Source organism: Salvelinus sp. IW2-2015, linkage group LG13 (genome assembly GCF_002910315.2).
Source record: "Salvelinus sp. IW2-2015 linkage group LG13, ASM291031v2, whole genome shotgun sequence".
Lineage (NCBI taxonomy): Eukaryota > Metazoa > Chordata > Actinopteri > Salmoniformes > Salmonidae > Salvelinus > Salvelinus sp. IW2-2015.
Window position 1 is genome coordinate 42,280,031 of NC_036853.1, and position 18,338 is coordinate 42,298,368.

At 42.5% G+C, this 18,338-nt stretch overlaps 1 protein-coding gene across 6 annotated transcripts in view; it reads left to right on the forward strand.

Moving 5' to 3' along the window:
* Positions 1-18,338, forward strand: part of LOC111971265 (carnitine O-palmitoyltransferase 1, liver isoform-like) — a 113,266-nt gene that overhangs the window by 62,275 nt on the left and 32,653 nt on the right. For 3 of the 6 annotated variants that reach the window (XM_070446288.1, XM_070446291.1, XM_070446289.1), the window contains exons 1-2: positions 3,164-3,276; positions 5,574-8,795. In XM_070446288.1, the coding sequence (XP_070302389.1) occupies positions 8,758-8,795 (38 nt within the window). In that variant the 5' untranslated portion in view covers positions 3,164-3,276; positions 5,574-8,757. Of the gene's footprint in view, positions 1-3,111; positions 3,277-5,573; positions 8,796-18,338 lie in introns of those variants that run through there. The other 3 variants (XR_002878267.2, XR_002878268.2, XM_023998313.2) reach the window with 2 other exon arrangements.

Below are 18,338 nucleotides of genomic sequence, written 5' to 3' on the forward strand. Positions count from 1 at the left end.
TCCACCAAACGCAGAGAACGGWACACGCCAAAACTCCCGATAAACTTTCAATAATCTGATAAAACTATATTGAAAAAACATACTTTACGATGATATTATCACATTTATCAAATAAAATCAAAGCCGGAGATATTAGCCGTCTATAACGAAAGCTTTTCAGAAGGCAATCCAGAGTTCCTTCCCGCGCCTTGCTGAACAAAGGAAATTGAGGTCATGTCATTCCAAGAGCTCTCTTTTGACCTCAGATCAAGCTATACACTCCATTTCACCTCTCACTGCCTATTGACATCTAGTGGAAGGCGTATGAAGTGCATGTATATCCATAGATTTCAAGCAAATGAATAGGGAGGCCCTGGAACAGAGCCTCGATTTCAGATTTTTCACTTCTTGACAGGAAGTTTGCTGCAAAATGAGTTCTGTTTTACCCACAGATATAATTCAAACGGTTTTAGAAACTTGAGAGTGTTTTCTATCCAATAGTAATAATAATATGCATATTGTACAAGCAAGAATAGAGTACGAGGCCGTTTAAATTGGGCACGATTTTTCCCCAAAGTGAAAACAGCGCCCTCTATCCCAAACAGGTTAAGGTTTAAAAAAGAAAGAATCCTGATCATGTGATATCCATTATAACTAACAGTGAACTGAATTTGTGGACTACAGGAAAAAGAGGGCCGAACACACCCCCATCGTTGTGGGCTGTAGTGGGGCTGTAGTGGAGCGATGGGGCTGTAGTGGAGCGGGTCGAGAGTTTCAAGGTCCTTGGTGTCCACATCACCAACAAACTATCATGGTCCAAACAAACCAAGAAAGTTGTGAACAGGGCACGACAATTCCTTTTCGACCTCAGGAGACTGAAAAGATTTGGCATGGGTCCCCAGATGCTCAAAAAGCTTTACAGCTCCACCATTGAGAGCATCCTGACCGGTTGCATCACCGCCTGGTATGGCAACTGCTCGGCATCTGACCGTAAGGCGCTACAGAGGGTATTACGTACAGCCCAGTATGCCCTACCCTCCCGAGTGGCGTGTCAGAGGAAGCCCCAAAAAATTTACAAAGACTCCAGTCACCCAAGTCATAGACTGTTCTCTCTGCTACCGCACGGCAAGCGGTACCGGTACGCCACGTATTGGTCCAAAAGGCTCCGTAACAGCTTCTACACCCAAGCCATAAGACTGCTGAACAATTAGTCAAGTGGCCACCCGGAAACTGAGGGATGGCCAATCCTCTTCTGGCTGTGCTGGGTGGAGATTCTAAGAGTTCACGGCCATTAACGCCAGATCATTCTTCAAGATGTTCAAATGTTCATAGATGACCAGCAGGGTCAAAAAATAATCTGTGGTTATAGAGGGTACAACAGGTCAGCACCTGAGGAGTGGGGATGCATACTTAATATAGGAGAATTACACGAGATAGGTCAGTCTGACCCTAGCCCCCCAGCAAATAGACTATTGCAGCATAGATAGATACTGTAGACTGAGACAGGAGGGGTTGGGGGACAATGTGGCCCCGTCCAACGATACACCCAGACAGGGCCAACCAGGCAGGATATAACCCCACCCACTTTGACAAAGCACAACCCCCACACCCCTTTAGGGATATCAACAGACCAACTTACTACCCTGAGACAAGGATGAGAAAAGCCCACGAAGATGTCCCCCACCGCACGAGCTCGAGGGGGCGCAAACCGGACAGGAAGATCACGTCAGTGACTCAACCCACTCAAGTATAGCGGAAAAAATGCCTGACGTGACACACCCCTCCTAGGGATGGCATTGGAGAGCACTAGTAAGCCAGTGACTCTGCACCTGTAATAGGGTCAGAGGCAGAGAATCCCAGTGGAAAGAGGGGAACCGGCCAGGCAGAGACAGCAAGGGTGGTTCGTCACTCCAGTGCCTTGCCGTTCTCCTTCGCACCCGTGAGCCAGACTACACTCAATCATAGGACATGGATAGGCAGACTGTTCCATTAAAAATGGAGCTCAATAGGAGAAAGCCTTGTCACCAGCTGTTTGCTTAGAAATTCTAGGGACAATAAGGAGGCCTGCATCTTGTGTAGGTATGTACGACAGGACCAAATCAGAGAGATAGGTAGGAGCAAGTCCATGTAATGCTTTGTAGGTTAGCACTAAAACCTTGAAATCCGCCCTAGCCTTAACAGGAAGCCAGCACTGGAGTAATATGATCAAATTTGGGGTTGTAGTCAATAGACGTAATATAAACTAGCCTTTAGTCTGGAAATCTTTGGTTGTTTAGTACACTACAGTACTTACTATGTTTAGCACATGGACTCACAAATGAATCCTTAAAGAGATGGGTGGGGCTAAGGCTTAAGAGGGTGTGAACGATTGTGAATGGTTTAGACAAAGAAGATATCTCCAGTAGGTCTACCAAAAGTCAAAGGCCGTTTTCTCAAATGTGGGGTTTCAAGTTGATCAACTTTCAAAGCAGAACTACTTTCCCATTGTTCCTCAACTGCAGTGTATGATATACCATTTTCTAGCTTTGAGTCTCTACTTTTATCCAATTTAAAAAACAAAATTTCAAATTTTGCTACTTAAGACCGAATCAAGCCCGTCCCTCACATATGATACATTTTTGGGGTTCAATCCAAGGTTCTAACAGCTGTATTTAGCACTAACTGAAGTTTATTTAGTGCTCTATCGAGGCAGCCTGAGAAGTCTAATCTAGAAGTGACAAAAGCATGGCTTAGCTTTTCTGCATCCTCTCCATCCTCTTTCTATCTTTATCTCTCGCTGTCTTTCTTTCTCTCTTCCTCTCTCTATCTCGGTCCTCTTTGGGGGATTTACTGAGTGACATGATAAGTCCCGTTCTGAGGCGCTTGGAAACCAGATGGTTCGACAGAGAGAGATTAACTAGACACTAGATCTGAAAGGATTATCTGGTCAGTGAGTGACCAAGATATGTCTAGATAAAATGTAGTTAGGAAAGAGGTCTTCATGAAATAAACTCATAAAAATGAACAAGCTTTTAAGTACCTCCCCCCTCTCTCGCTCTCTCCATGTCTTTCCTCCCCTGCTCTCTCCATCACTTTCCTCCCCTCATCTCTCATCACTTTCCTCCCCTCATCTCTCCATCTTTCTCTCCTCAGGTTCAGGAGCAGGTGTCCATCTCTCTGTCTGTGGCACAGGCCCTAGCTGAGGATGTGGACTGTCATGTCTTCCCCTTCAGGGACTTTGGGAAGGGACTCATCAAGAAGCTGAAGATCAGCCCAGATGCCTTCATTCAGTTGGCTCTGCAGCTAGCTTACTATAGGGTTAGTTAAAGGGAATGTCCTTCATTCAGTTGGCTTTGCAGCTAGCTTCAGGACTGTGCTCAGACCATTGGGGGTGCTGGTGCTCTTGGAGGGGGTATTTTCTCAGATTCAAGCTAATGAAATTAGGAATTTGTTACATTTTAAAATTAAAACAAAAAATGTAAATGAGACTCTAAAATAAAATGTTAAAATATTTAATAAATTAAAATCCACCAGGCTGCAAGGGCACTTTTTCATAGAAGGGCAAAAGGGCAGGTGCACTGGTTGGGCTATATTTTTATTTTACCTTTATTTAACTAGGCAAGTCACTTAAGAACAAATTCTTATTTTCATTGACGGCCTAGGAACAGTGGGTTATCTGCCTTGTTCAGGGGCAGAACTGCAGATTTTTACCTTGTCAGTTTGGGGATTCAATCTTGCAATCTTTCGGTTACTAGTCCAACGCTCTAACAACTAGGCTACCTGCATGTGCCAGGGGGAGTTAACTACAGGGGGAGAGGGGATGTCCTTCATTCAGCTGGCTCTGCAGCTATCTTACTACAGGGTAAGCAGGACATCCGTAGAACATATATACAGCAGGACATTCCTAGAACATATATACAACATTGAGAATACCCTATGTCTGCCCCCATCATAGATTCCTAGTGACGTAACACAGCGTTGCAGCGCCATCTTTAGGACGCCGTCGTTCATTGAAGTCCATTGCCTAAAACACACTGAATTAATCTAAGCTAAAACAATACATCTGAAAATAATATTATATTTTTTGATGAGGAAATCTTGGTTGTACCATTTTCTATCTAAGGTGTTTTGTGCACCAATGAGCAGTATTTATGAAGTTTGACAATATCACGAAAGCTAGCATGATTTGTCCAACATTAGCTAACTAGCGTTGGCTACGCTAGCTAACTAGCATTGGCTAAGCTAGCTAGCTAGCTGAGCCAGCCAGTAATACTTCATATGAAACAAAAGGGATGCTGCTAACCAGCTAACCCAGTGCATCACACACAATGTTGAATTCTTACAACAAAAGCTAGCTAGCTTCTGTTGCTAAGTTCTTATCTAGCTAACATTATTATGAGTTTTCACGAAGCAGCTGCCTGTTGCCGCGACTGCAGTGGCGTCCCGTGAGCTGCTGCTGTGCACAGCTGATCAAAAGTAGCAATCGTGGATTTCTGATCATTTAATTTAGGGGCAGCATGTCTACAACTTTAGGGTGAATGAAACAAGCTAAGCAGGCTGTTTGTCAGAAAAGGTAGTGTTAGCTGGCTTAGTGGTAGCTAGTAGCTATGTCAGTAATGTCACACTGTTAGCTAGCTGCATCTATGGTATGGGGGGAGTGTTTTTTGTTGTTGCTGATTTTAAGTGCAAGGAGCAAGATATGGATCACAAACAGAGTATTTCAATCTTGTCAAGATATCTTTTCCAGGCACAGTTTGATGGGCGATCTTGGCGTTACTTGCCGTCTTTGTGACCACACTAGTTGCACCAGAATGCTTGGTCCTAAAGACCATTTTTTAAAAATGGAACTCAAAGTGAAGTCGCTGGTCCCTATGAATATTATCTATTCTAATACAGTTTTGGATTCCGCTGGCAAATGTTAAACTCTTTGAAAGACACATTCAGAAGGCAGATGTGAGTACTTACCCAAGAATAACGTTTTTCTCCATCACACATACATGTATCTCAAGCACATAAAAAATTACCTGTGGCTGATTTATTTGGCCGCTTATTTATCAATTTTTATTTCAGCACTGAATTTCATGCGTGCTTTAGTCTTGGGTAAGTAGCTAAATTTGCCTTCTGAATCATTCTCTGCCGGCTCCCTACTAATACCACTTGACATGGTATCTTCCACAGTTCTCCTATCCCCTCTCACTATTCAAACAGGATGTCACACTGTTAGGAATTTTTGGAAAGACCAGTTGAAGTCATGCCACTGGTGTCATTGACTTTTAGTAAAAGTCTTTTGCATTCCTTCTGACAAGGAAACAATCATTCCTCTCCTACTCTTACATAATACACAAGTGTTTGTTTAAGAGGTTGCTAACATTATTAGACTACTACAACTGAATAAAATGTGTTATAATACAAGAACACAATTTGTTATCTTGCAACTAGGAATGGAATTAGAGTAGGCTACTACAGAAATGGGCTATTACTGTATAATAAAATATAGTACAGTATGCTAAGTTTTGATTTTTTTTTCTCGTAATTACCATCCATGAAAAGTGAGAAAAATACTGATAATTTCAGATAATTGTACTGATAATATTCCCTTTATCTTTGTCTCCCAGGATCGTAAGACGTTCTGCCTCACCTACGAGGCCTCAATGACACGGCTGTTCCGAGAGGGGAGGACTGAGACTATATGATCCTGCTCCAATGAGGGCTGTGCCTTTGTTTTGGCTGCCTGATGAAGCAAATTAAAATGGGGGGTGCAAATATATGTTTTTTTACCACAAAATTATAATCGGATTGGATAATTTGTAAATGTTTACTTATTTTTGTAGCTAGTCTGTATTTAAATATATATATATTTGACCATTTCATAAATGGTATAAATGCGTGATATGATGGCATTTTGCAAACCCGCTCCCCCTGTGTCTGAATGGTTTTGACCACTAAAGTTATGCTTTACTACACGCTCCACTGCTTTGATTGGTGTAACGTTAGCTAGAAACCACAAGTGTCTATCCAGATAATGAAAAGACACCAGCGAAGGAAAATTCAAGGAACTTATAGTTATATGTAATTTGTGGCGTGCATGATCATAAGCAAAGTCATTGTAGCCTATCATTGCAATTCCCCTGTGAGAACCATAAGCATGTGCTGACTTGGCTTTGCTGTACCCCTGTACCCCTGTACCCCTGCTGTACCAAAGGTTGCACTGTGTCCATTTCAATGTCGAAAAATGCATATCATCTATCTTTCAATAGTTATGCATATTAACGTAACTTCATATTGTTCTCTGTAACTGTTTTTATGGCGGATTCTTGGCCGCAATTTGTGGAAGATGCCAAGACTTTGGAGGTAACGATAGATGGCGGTGTCAAAGATAGGCCAGTGGTTTCCATCGGTGGCAGAACCAGCCATAGAGCTACAGAACCAGCCATAGAGCTACAGTAACTGACTACTGGTGTAGTAAAAAAACAGCAACAGATAACATTAACTAGATAGATAAGGTTAGCAAGATAGCTAGATGAATAATGTTAGCATGCTAGCTAGATAATGCTAGCTAGCTACAAAGACTGCTGTCAGTGCCCTGTTTGTTGATGATTACGTTGAAATAGTGGCGGCAACTTCCTCTGGGGGGGTTCCTTTAAGTTCCCCAGAATGGGATCATCTATGGCAGAAAGGAAGAGGCAAAGCAAGAGGTTTCACTCTCGCCAAAATGTTTCCAAAATAAGCCAATGCATTTCTATGGGCTTCTTTTGACCCTACGCTTGTCGCCTGCCTTCCCGCCTTTGGGACGACTCCCCCCATTGTTGGGGTGGAGACCTGAGCATCTCATCATTATATACAGATCTCTGTCTATAGGTGTCCGCTCCAGCCGACCCAGCAGCACTAGTTTAATGTATATGTCAGTGTTTCCCAATCCTGATTCTGGGGATCCAAAAAAAGTGTTCTTGCCCTAGCACTAACTTGATGATTCGTTGAGTCAAGTGTGTCAGTTCTAGGGCAAAGAAACTAATCACCAGGACCAGGAATGGGAAACACTGGTAGCCTATGTGTTGCTCAGAACCTAGGTGGTTTGAACCTAATCCATGTTTACGTTTTTTGTTTGTTGTATGTATATTAAGTAGGATGCTCATATTGTCTGTCATTTTGCATATTAAGAATTATTTAAATGTAAACGTGACTGTGAAAATACCTTTAACCAATGGTAATGGTAGTATGAATGAAATACTTTTCATGGCCTAGTAGGTACTGTTTGTGACAAAGTTGGCTGCTGATTTACGAAACTCCAGAAATTATTGGTTGGAAGGCAATTTCAGCTCAGAAGAAGGGCTGAGTTTCAAGTCTTGGATTGGAGCAATGCCCTATCAGGGCTATTCAATGTTGGTCCTGGAGGGCCAAATCACTTCTGGGTTTCATCTTCTCCTTCTAATCGGGGACTGATTCAGACCTGGGACACCAGGTGAGTGCAATTAAAAACCATAAGCATTTTCGCCCTCCTGGACTGGAATTGAACAGCCCAGTGGTCTAGTTGAATGACAGGTCTACATTTACCAGCCAGATATAGGCCTGAATCAATTCCCTTGAATTGACAGCACTCACTGGTGGTGGTATTGTTAAGGAGGAATTGACACTAAACTTTGCAGGTAAAAAAGAACGAGAACCTAGAGCCAGTTGCTGGTTTTTGCAGTAGCAATGGTGTATAAAAAAAGTAGCAATGGCAATAAAAAAAATATGAAATCTATGAATCAACATGTTGCTGTCCTGCCTATAAACAAAAATGCAACAAATTAATTGGTTCTGTGTTGTGATTTTCCCTGTGAGTATGACTCTGTGTGTATATCATTCCTTGAGCGTGCATGAGCTGCCATGGACACACAGCTGCTCCAAACTAAGATGATTTGGGTAGATGTTGTGATATCAAAACGCACCCATGCCGCTCCACAACATATCTTCCTCTACTATGAAGATATTTGTTAACTTTTGTCACCAGAGAAGTTGCTCCCCAGACATGTCATAATCAGTGGCGCCTCACAAGTCCTCAACTGGCAGCTTCATTAAGTAGTACCCGCAAAACCGTTTCCAGCTACAATAGTCCTTTAACAATGTCTACACTGTATTTCTGATCAGTTTTATGTTATTTTAATGGACAAAAAAATTGCTTTAAAAAAAAAAAACAAGGACATTTCTAAGTGACCCCAAACTTTTGAATGGTAGTGTATATATATATATTTTTTTACATTGTTTGCAAACTGATATGTGACACGTATTAAATGCCAAAATAACATGCAAAATAACATTCGGAGACATTCAAAATAATAATAATAAAGACATTCAAAATAATAACATTGAAAGATTTCATCATTCCGTGTGGTTTTCATGCATTATTCACCCTTGCGGAAACTGTTACTAATGCTATCGAGGCCACCACGTGTAGGCTTTTTCAGCTCTAAATTTACAGCCCCCTGCACGGACAGCAAAAGACCTGAACTGCGATTCTGCGAATGACATTTAAGCAGGCCGATTATTTTCACTAGTTGATATATTTGCGGGGAGGTTAGCAATATCTACTTCGGTTTATAACGCTGGATTTGAACTCCAATAACATCATATTCCGTCCACGATATGTGAATGTAGCCTAGTGGAGCTATAAGAGTCTGTGAGGTTTCAATGCAGACCGTCCGGGGGACATAACAAGTCCCTAGAATGTCCAAGTGGAACTTTTAGGGCGAAGAGGAGGGCCGGGGCGGCAGCATAGGCTACAACAACGCTGTAGTCTACAAAAGTGAAAGTAAAGTCAAAATGCGTGCTTGTACGACGTCTAGACCAGACACAAAAAGGTAAGGTGTTGCTGATATTCGATCTATTTGTTTTTCCATGCCAATATCTGTGTAATTGTTATAGGCTAGTTAATAATAACATTTTCCACATATCATAAATGTAATTGTCTATTATGCCAGGGGTAGGCATTTAGGCAACTAGATTAAGGCGCAGGTCGGTTTTTGTTGGAGCGAATGGTCGGGGGCTGGAACCTAATTATAATAATGTGTAGGTAGGCCTACACTGCAAACTGACCACATCTAAGCTCCAAAAGAGATTGTATTAGAAAATTAAAATGTCATACCTTGATTACATTGAGACACAATCACGTCTCTTTTCATTCATGGGAACAGATTAACTAAATTAAACAATTTTGTAGCTGAATTCCTGGTGATTGGCTTTTTTGGGGGTCAAAATAATTACTTGCAGGACGGTTTTGGCGTGTAGGCCGCATGTTTTTTTGCAAGGGTTAAATTCCCATGTACAGAATAAAAAATAAAACTCTACTGATGTGAAATGCTTTAGATATCGAATGTACCCACTCTGGGATTGGCACATGCACTCTAGCCAACACCTAGTAGATACAGTGCGGGTACATCAGGGATGGTCGCATGCCCCCTCTTTTGTAGGACCACAGACCAATTTCACAATAAAAAATGCATAGAAAATGTATCTCACTCGGGTCTCAATTTACTGTTGACAGTTAGAATAATAGAATACACAAGGTACAATTTCATAACTTTGTTGTGCATCAGCAGTCACTCAATTAGCCCATGTCACCAAAACCAATGTTTTATTGGTAAGTTAGTCCAGCTATCTAAACTTGTAGTAAGCATGGTCGAATTACCATGATCATTATCATATTAAAAACAGATAACATTTGCCTYCATCCTATGGAAATAATGTGTCGAATTGCAGGATATTAGCTGTAAAACTGCACATTTTTCATAAATTCAAAATGTAGGCCAATTTCATCTGTAGCCTAAACTGCATGCTTTCCCAAGTCGTATGTGGATGCCGCTTGGYCCGCATCATGCAGTGACTGTGAAAAACTTAAAACTATTTGCACATATGGCTCTCAAACCAGTTACAGCACATGCCCCACCACATTTGATATTGGTGGAAGAAACCCTGGCGCTCCGAAACATGTTCATCACATTGTCCTGCAGGCCTARACTGGTCTACTAACGCCTTTCAGCGGCCAAGCCCGAAGCTGGAGGTGGARCGGGTCCGGATGCCACAGTGTCCCCCCCAGCCTGATGAGGTGGGGCCTGAGGGGCAGCTGCCATGGGGTCCCCGAGAGGAGAGACAACAGAAGACTGAACAATGATGGTCTCAGCCAGCATGAAGCTATCAAGAGCAGCTGGTTCCCAATCAAGATTACCTTGTCTAGTGTAGCTGTGATCAGGGGAAATGGTGGGAAAGCGTAAAAGGGCGTTGCTGGCCAGTCTTGAGCGAGGGCATCCAGACCCATAGGGTCCGACATCAATAACCAATGAGTGTTCTCCTGAAATGCAAACAGGTCCACCTGTGCTCTCCTGAACCTGTCCCAAAGCTGTAGCACCACCTGAGGGTGTAGATTCTAGTTCCCTCCCCCCTCCCCCAGCGGGCCGTCTCTCGAGAGCATGTCCGCTGTGTTGTTCAGGACCCTGGGGATATGTGCTGCTTGCAGCGATGCCAAGCGGGTCGAGGCCCACAGCAAGAGCTCCCGAGCCATTTGATCAGGAAATGCTGTCCTTCCAGGGAGTAATGTAACTGTTGAAGATCTAGGCAAACCACCCTGAGTTCCAGCACATTGATGTGTTGACCACTCCATGGGGGGATCCAGCGGTTATCTGTCTCTGAACACGGCACCTCAACCCGTCAGAGAGGCTTCAGTGCACACCAACCCTCTGTGTTGGACTCTGATCCGGCTCAACCCTTTACTATGAAGGAGCTGGATAGCCACTTCGATAGAATCCTCAAACATGCACAAATCACCAACAGTTGTCTGTGTTGTTTTGGGTGCCGGCCATGGGAGTTGAACCATGGGAGTTGAACCATCGCTGGAGTGGCCTGATGGAGAATGCCCAGCGGAACCAACAGTGAAGCCATTGTCAGTAGTCCGAGTAACTGTTGGCACACTAACACTGACATGGCTCGTCCGAGCCGGAAACAGGTGAGGTAGGAAAGGATTTTGTTACTCTCACCTGAGGGAGACATGCCCTCATGAGAGTCGAGTCTATGGACATCCCGAGGTAGATCACCTTCCGGGAGGGGGTCAGGTGACTCTTCTTCCTCATTTAGGGTGAGGCCCAGAACTCAAATGTGGTTCAAGAGGGTCCTCGTTTTCGTCGTGGCCTGTTGCCTGGATGGGGCAGACTATTGAATCGTCCAAGTAAGGCAATTACTCCCCCAGTAGAATGTGCCACCACAGCAAAAGGCAAAGGCCGGCGGGCCAGCCAAAATGATGCAGTAACAGTGTCCACCATGCAATGTGAGAGTCTGGTCGGATAGACCCTGGCCCAACACTCGTATTGCCTGTGTCTATGAAAAGTGTCCATTGCCCTAGCCGGGCACAACACACTGGGGGAAGCCCCTATTTCACCCCCAACCATAGGCGGAAATCCCAGGGGGGACGGGGGGGATGCGAAGCGGGGGCGGGGGGAGGGGGGGAGATGTGGGGAGGGGGGGGCGCGGAGGAAAGGGGGGACGGTAGGGGGGACTGGAGGGAAGGGGAGCCGGAGGGTGGGGCTAGGGGGATGGGGTGGGTTGTGGGGTAGGGGTTGGGTGGTGGTGTGGTGGGTAGGGGGAGTGGGTGAAGGGAGGGGTGGCGGGCGGAAGGGGGACGGGGGGGACACGACCCCCCCATCCTGGGAAAAATATGATTTGTCCCCCCCAATCTATCACTGTAACATAACTATGTAATTTCAATAATATTAATAATACGCAATGAAAGCACTTGTGTTGATTATAGACACTTAATAGCGCGTTTTTAAGTTTCAAAGATTGCGACCCCCCGCCCTTTGCCTCACAATGGTTTTGATCCACTGACAGTTTTTTAGCTGGCAAGGTAAGAGAGGGTTCGTATTTACTGTCCGAAAGGCACTCAATGCACGTAATTAACGTGAGGTTAATCCAGTCAATCGCACCATAGCGATGTTTTATGTTGGCAGGATTCACACACACTATAGCTGAATTTGCAGAGCTAGCGCGCAAACTAATGCAAACATTAACTATCAAGCTAGCTAGTACCTATTCCAATTATGTGGCGTCGTCAAAGATGGAATCTTTGCTATCGTCAGTTTATTCCAAGATCAGCATGCAGCTGTAGTGCTTCAAAGTCCCTGTGAATAGGTTAGCGATAAACTGAAGTCCAAACTGAACACTATATTTAATGGTCTCATTTCAAAAGCTAAATTGTCGCTAGTGAACTTTTTTAAATTTAATTTTACTTTATTTAACCAGGTAGCAAAGATTATAGCAAACACCACAGAAAGGAATTTGTGCTCGCTAGTTTTACAAATTCAGCTATTGTTGGAAGCCAGCCAATATGAAACAAACTATATTAAAAGTACAAAAGGTTGCAGCATATGTTTGTGTAAATGTTGTGGTGTGTGCTGCTAATCGAGCACTTCAGCAAAGGCAAGGCTGTGCTGGGCCTCACACTTGCCTCTGCTGTTCTTGGAGAGCTTGAATGTCTAAACATTTCACTGCAGAAGAAAACTCAGACTGTCTCTGGTATGCAGGCTGCAGTCGAGTGTGTGCGGTCATCTCTTAGGGGCAAGAGAAATGACGAAAGCTACCTTGCACTGTATGAGAAAGCAACAACATTGATTGACTCCATTGAATCCATTGAGTCCACTCAAGACAATTTGCTGGCAAAGCAGTGGATCACTATAGGGCAGAAATTCTTTTAAGTGTTGGATGGTGTAGAGGTTCAGTTTGGCGACCGTTTTGACCAGGACAGTCTAAACGTCCTGCAAAAGTTGGAAGAGCAGCTTCTCACGGGGAGTTGGATGAGTCTCTAGATCAGTACCCAGAGGTGAAATAGATTCTCTTTCAGTGCAGATCCCTCTCTTTCACAACAAATACCCCTGTAGCAGCAGTGGAGAGGCAGCAGAGGTCCTCAGGAGGCTTCCAGTGGAGTGCAGGGGTTGGTTGACAAGTTGAGGTGCTGATCAGAATTTTGTTTGTGGTGCCAGTGTCTTCATGTGAGGCTGAGAGGAGTTTCAATGCAGCTCCGCAGGTTTAAAGACCTTGGCTACGGGCTAGCATGGGCCAAGAGAGACTGAACTGCGTAATTGTCTGTAATGTACATAAAGACAGGCTGGACAGTCTCAAGAGGGAAAAATATCTGCCAGCAATTTGTTGGATCCATTGAAACCCGCAAACATATGTTCGGTTCTTTTGTTCAGTATTGTGTATAGCAGTGGTTCTCAACCTTTTTGGGTACTGGAACCCCTGCATATTTTGAGGCAAGGCAGGCAAGGTTTTGAGTGGTCCTCAGGGACCTCCACTCTATATTATATGTAAACTTACTGGAAACCCAATTAGTCCATGGACCCTGTTTTTGAGCACCCCTGGTGTATTGGTATTTGTTTCTTTTGTTTTAGTAGTTTTCAGTTTTTAGTACATGACAGTACACTTAAAAATTATTTATTTCCTGTTATTTATTTAAAATTGCATACTTTGTGCGACATACTTGTCCATAGCTGCTGTTTGAAGAGTTAGACACTGAAGGAATATTTTGTTTGATTATTTGGCTTTTTCATTGAAGTAGGTTATTTTGCTTTTTAGAACTGTACTTATTTAAGCTTTTTGTTTATTGTAAAGCTATTGTAGTAGACTCAGGCCAGTGCAGATGATTTAATATACTATCTAAATGTATCAGAAAAAGTCTAATTAAAAGGTCAATTCAATACGAGACCAACTTTTGTGATGGGTTCTCAATGGAGATTCTTTTAGATGTGATTGCACCATGTTCATTGTATTTATGAAAACTACACGCATACAGTGTACAGTACCATTGTCACCTACTGGCCTTCTTGATATTGCTGTTTGTAAGTTCGAATACCTGCATACATACTGGCTGGTAAGGAGCACTGCTATACTATTATTAGTAGTAGTATTATAAATGATTTAAACATTTGAACAAGTTGGGACAACCCTTCAGTTAACTACTGTACCTATCAATTATCCAGTAGTAGTGATTATGGTTCCTCATATACCATTTAACATATTAAAACCGTAGGCTATGTGTTTACAGCACTACTTTTGATGTCCCCTCAGGAATTGCTCTTGAGAAAATGTCATGTAATTGTCCCCTCCAAGGTTGATATCCAGATTTTCGCAACGCTGCCCCACAGCGAGAGGGGCGTGTATGAACAACTGTAAAGGCCTGTTAACGTGTCTGTCAGACAAAACCCTTGGCCAGAATGAGGGGTTTGGATGTAGGTTGACACTCCTTCATCTGAACTCATTCGGAAACAATCAGTCAACCAGGGTGTCAACACGAGAAGACCCTGAGACATTTGAGGCGCCATAACTATAGCGGTGGCCAGCATCGGAATTGGAGTTCGTAGCCTTCCATCACTGTATTCAGTGCCCATGGAGACTCCACTTGCCTCTCTCAGTTTTGCCTTTGAGCCTGTGAGAAGCTGCCAATGACAGCGGCAAGCACCTCATGGTGACTGCTGAGTGCCACACTTCTTGTGGGCAGGGACAGCTTGCATTTCTGAAGGCGAAAAACCATACTGGAAATGGTACATTCTCTTTGTGGGAAGAAGAGATGAGTAGTTTATTCCCTGCAGTATAACAAAATAATATGGCAACTCCAGCTCCACAATGTGTAAGACCAGCAGTGTAATCTTGCTGTTATCTGAGTTTATAACGGAAACTAGGATAGTTACTGTCTGTACTGTAAACTAATGTAACAAAACTATAGTAAACCCAGCTATATACTGAAACCCTCTGTGTAACAGATGTGAGTTTCCAGGGGAAACTAGGATAGTTACTGTCTTAACTGTAAGTACAACAGAAAACTAGTAACCCCAGCTTCACATTGTGAGAGACCGCAGTGTAATAGCTGAAAAGTGAGCTTCCAAGTATCCTAGGATAGTTACTGTTTGTAGACTACTGTAAATAGTGCAACTAAAAAACKACCTACAGCTAGAGTACACACTGTGTGAAAAAAAACAGTAGTGTAATCAGTGGTGACCCGTCATTCAGGGCAGGGGGGGGAATGCCTGTTTTGCATGTTATTTTAGCATTAATACATGTCACATCAGTTTGCAATCAATGTAAAAAAAAATATATACAGTATATCATTGAGTTAATAAAGCCGCATACAAACATGGTCTCTCTTTTTTGTTTTTTTGGGGGGTAAGGCAGCTCCAAAATGCAGGTGTTTCAGCCTAGCTCAGTGCTTTCTGTGGCGGTGGGGCAAGCCAGCAGAAAATACAGAGTGTTGCGCCGTGATTGGCTCAGTGTTCTGTCACTCATGGGAACATTACATCACTGCAAAGTCTAAGGGGAGACCTCGAAAATTCTAGCCCTTTGGGTGCTGACATAGAATTACATTAGAAGTGCGCATCCAAGAAGGCTTAAGATAAAATGAYGTCAAATCACGTTATTTGTACATTAGCTTTGATTGGACTGATCATGTCAACATCATCTTTTCAAAATCTTAGCTAGCAGTCATCACGAATCAAGTTGACAATCTACTGGCAAATCCTTTTCAATCCTTGTCATATGAAGAGAAATAATAAAGAGAAATGATCGATAAAACGTATCGCCGGTCATCTGCCATTGACCAGACACATTACACAACAAGTTGGAAATCGCAAATTCAACAATGAGTGGTTTGGAAGGAAGTGAGCACAGCACAACAAGGTGAGTCCAAAAATGTACTGTATTCTGCTGCATAAATGATGTAATATGCCAGGGAGATATGTATACTGTTGCTAAGAAAGTAATACTTAAGTGTATGTTGTGTAGTAAGCTGTTAGTAGCCCATGTGCCTTACGCTAATAATTTGGTCCCTTTTCCCCTCTTAATTTCACCTACTATTTGGAATTGGTGGTGCACATGTAGCCTATAGCTTTTTAGAGACATGTAATCATCGAATATTGTACAAGCTTTTGTTGTCTGTTTATATGCCCCCGTTATTTATCCTACGGTTCTGAGTTGGTGTACAGGGAGAATACGGCCCATGTTCTGAATTCTATCCCTGTACATTTCAAAAGTGCTGAACAAATAGTTATATTGACACCGTCCGTCCAAGCTCGCTCATTATCTCAATCAAAATTACAGATTGCCTCTTATCTGCTCGACGTTCCCTTATGCCATAGTTTGTACATCTCAATTTACAGTAGAAACAACCATCGTTTAAACAAGTCAGCCATGTCAGCTATGTTTTTTAAAAAGACAGTAAGTGACTGAATTAACTGTTTCGCTACCAGACAAGGCTCCGCTGATAGCCAGGTGTAGCAGTGGTAAGGTGTTGAGATTGCTGTTGGAACAGCTTTATGTAGGCCCAAACAGTTCGTGGAAAACACAATTGTTTACTGTTGTGTAGTGTCTTTGCTGGCATGCATAATTATTTGTTTATTTTTTTGCCCCACAGAGATTCATGCTAAAATCACCACTGAGTGGAATAGAGCTGTCTGTTTCCAATTAAAGGATAGTTACTGTCTGTACTGTAAAGTAGTGCAATATAACTATAGTAAACACAGCTACACACTGAAACCCTCAGTGTAATAGAGCTGAGTTGTGAGTTTCCAAGGGAAACTATGATAGAAACTGTCTGTACTGTAAAATAGTGTAACAAAAACTATCGCAACACAGCAACTGTGTGAAAAAAACACCAGTGTAATCTCACTATGGTTGGGCTAACATAAACTCAAAGCAAAACTGGAAAATGAAGCCAACAGTGTAATATTACTGTGTCTATAGTATACACTGTGCAATACTGTTTGATAGTGTCATGTCGTTGACTATCATTTAAAGTGAAGACTGTTATTTTATCAAATCAATTCTCTATGCGTAATTATTATTACGTGATTAAACTAATCCTGTAAACTTTAATTAACTAGGAAGTCAGGGCACCACGGGAAAATGTGTATAGWGTCTCTATTTCCCGAATCGACTCTTCAGATATTTTCATATCTTATGAAAACAGTCGCTTATTAATAAATTGTACCTCATTAGTTCTCATTGCTGAATGTCGCAAACCCTTGGATATCTGCACAAACCCTAGACTAAATCATGAATCGGCGATATACAAATTGGTTTAATTATTTATTTACTAACTAACTAATCAAGTCACAGAAATACATGAAACACACAGAATTAGTTCATATATGGGGTATTACATGATACAAAGAAAAAGTCCCTCATGGACGAAACCGATATGACAGCTTGGTAGACAAAGGAAATGGGGTGTGGACCGCTCAAGAGCGGGAAACTCAAAGCTGATAACTACACTCATAGAAATTGCTAATACTTTACATGAACGACCGCTCATTCAAAAATAAAATGTACATATTTACGAGTGTATGTCTCTGTGGTCGCCGGTCCGTCTGCTGAAGAGAGTTGACAAAAAAGTCTATGGTTGCGTTCCTAGTGGATACGCCAGGCATACCCTGACGTAGAATAGATGTTTTGACGGTTCTCGGTATTCTTCGTCCTAGGCTACGTACATTTCCGGCTGCAGACTGGTAGTTCGAAGGCCTAGGATTCTTACTAATGTAGTGAATTGATAGTCTTAGAGTTGAACCATTTCCAGCCGCGTAGCCAATGCTCCACGCTGTATGTTCTCCTGGGCCTATAGAGTTGTAGTTCTTAACCATTTCAACATGTAGCGTCAGCTCCATGTTTTCTAGTCTAATGTACATTTCGTCAATAGTGTGTTTTATACACTTCTGAGAAAAGGGCGGTCCATGACGCCGACGTAATGTCTATGCTCACGTGGGCGTGGCCACTGATTTGGTTAACTTTATATGAAAACCCATATTTTCTCATTTACATTGTTAACATCACATTACATCTTTTCACAGTAGTTTCATGTTTAATCACATACATTTCACAATATTTAGATGTAAACCCAATCATTATGAAGTGTACACAACCAAAGCCACGGTAATGAGTGTTTCCTGTCCTTCATGAGTGTCATGCCCTGACCATAGTTTGCGTTGTATGTTTCTATGTTTTGTTTGGTCAGGGTGTGATATGAGTGAGCATTCTATGTTGTATGTCTAGTTTGTCTGTTTCTATGTGTTTGGCCTGATATGGTTCTCAATCACAGGCAGGTGTTAGTCGTTGTCTCTGATTGGGAGCCATATTTAGGTAGCCTGTTTTGTCCTTGTGGGTTGTGGGTGATTGTTCCTGTTGCTGTGTTCCTGTTGTTTGTGTTCACGTTACGGGACTGTTTCGTCTTCGTTCATTTTGTTGGTTTATTGTTTTTGTTTCCTGTTACTATGTTCCTACTACTATGTTCCTATTACTATGCTGTTACTATGTTCCTGTTTCACGTTACGGGACTGTTTCGTCTTCGTTCATTTTGTTGGTTTATTGTTTTTGTT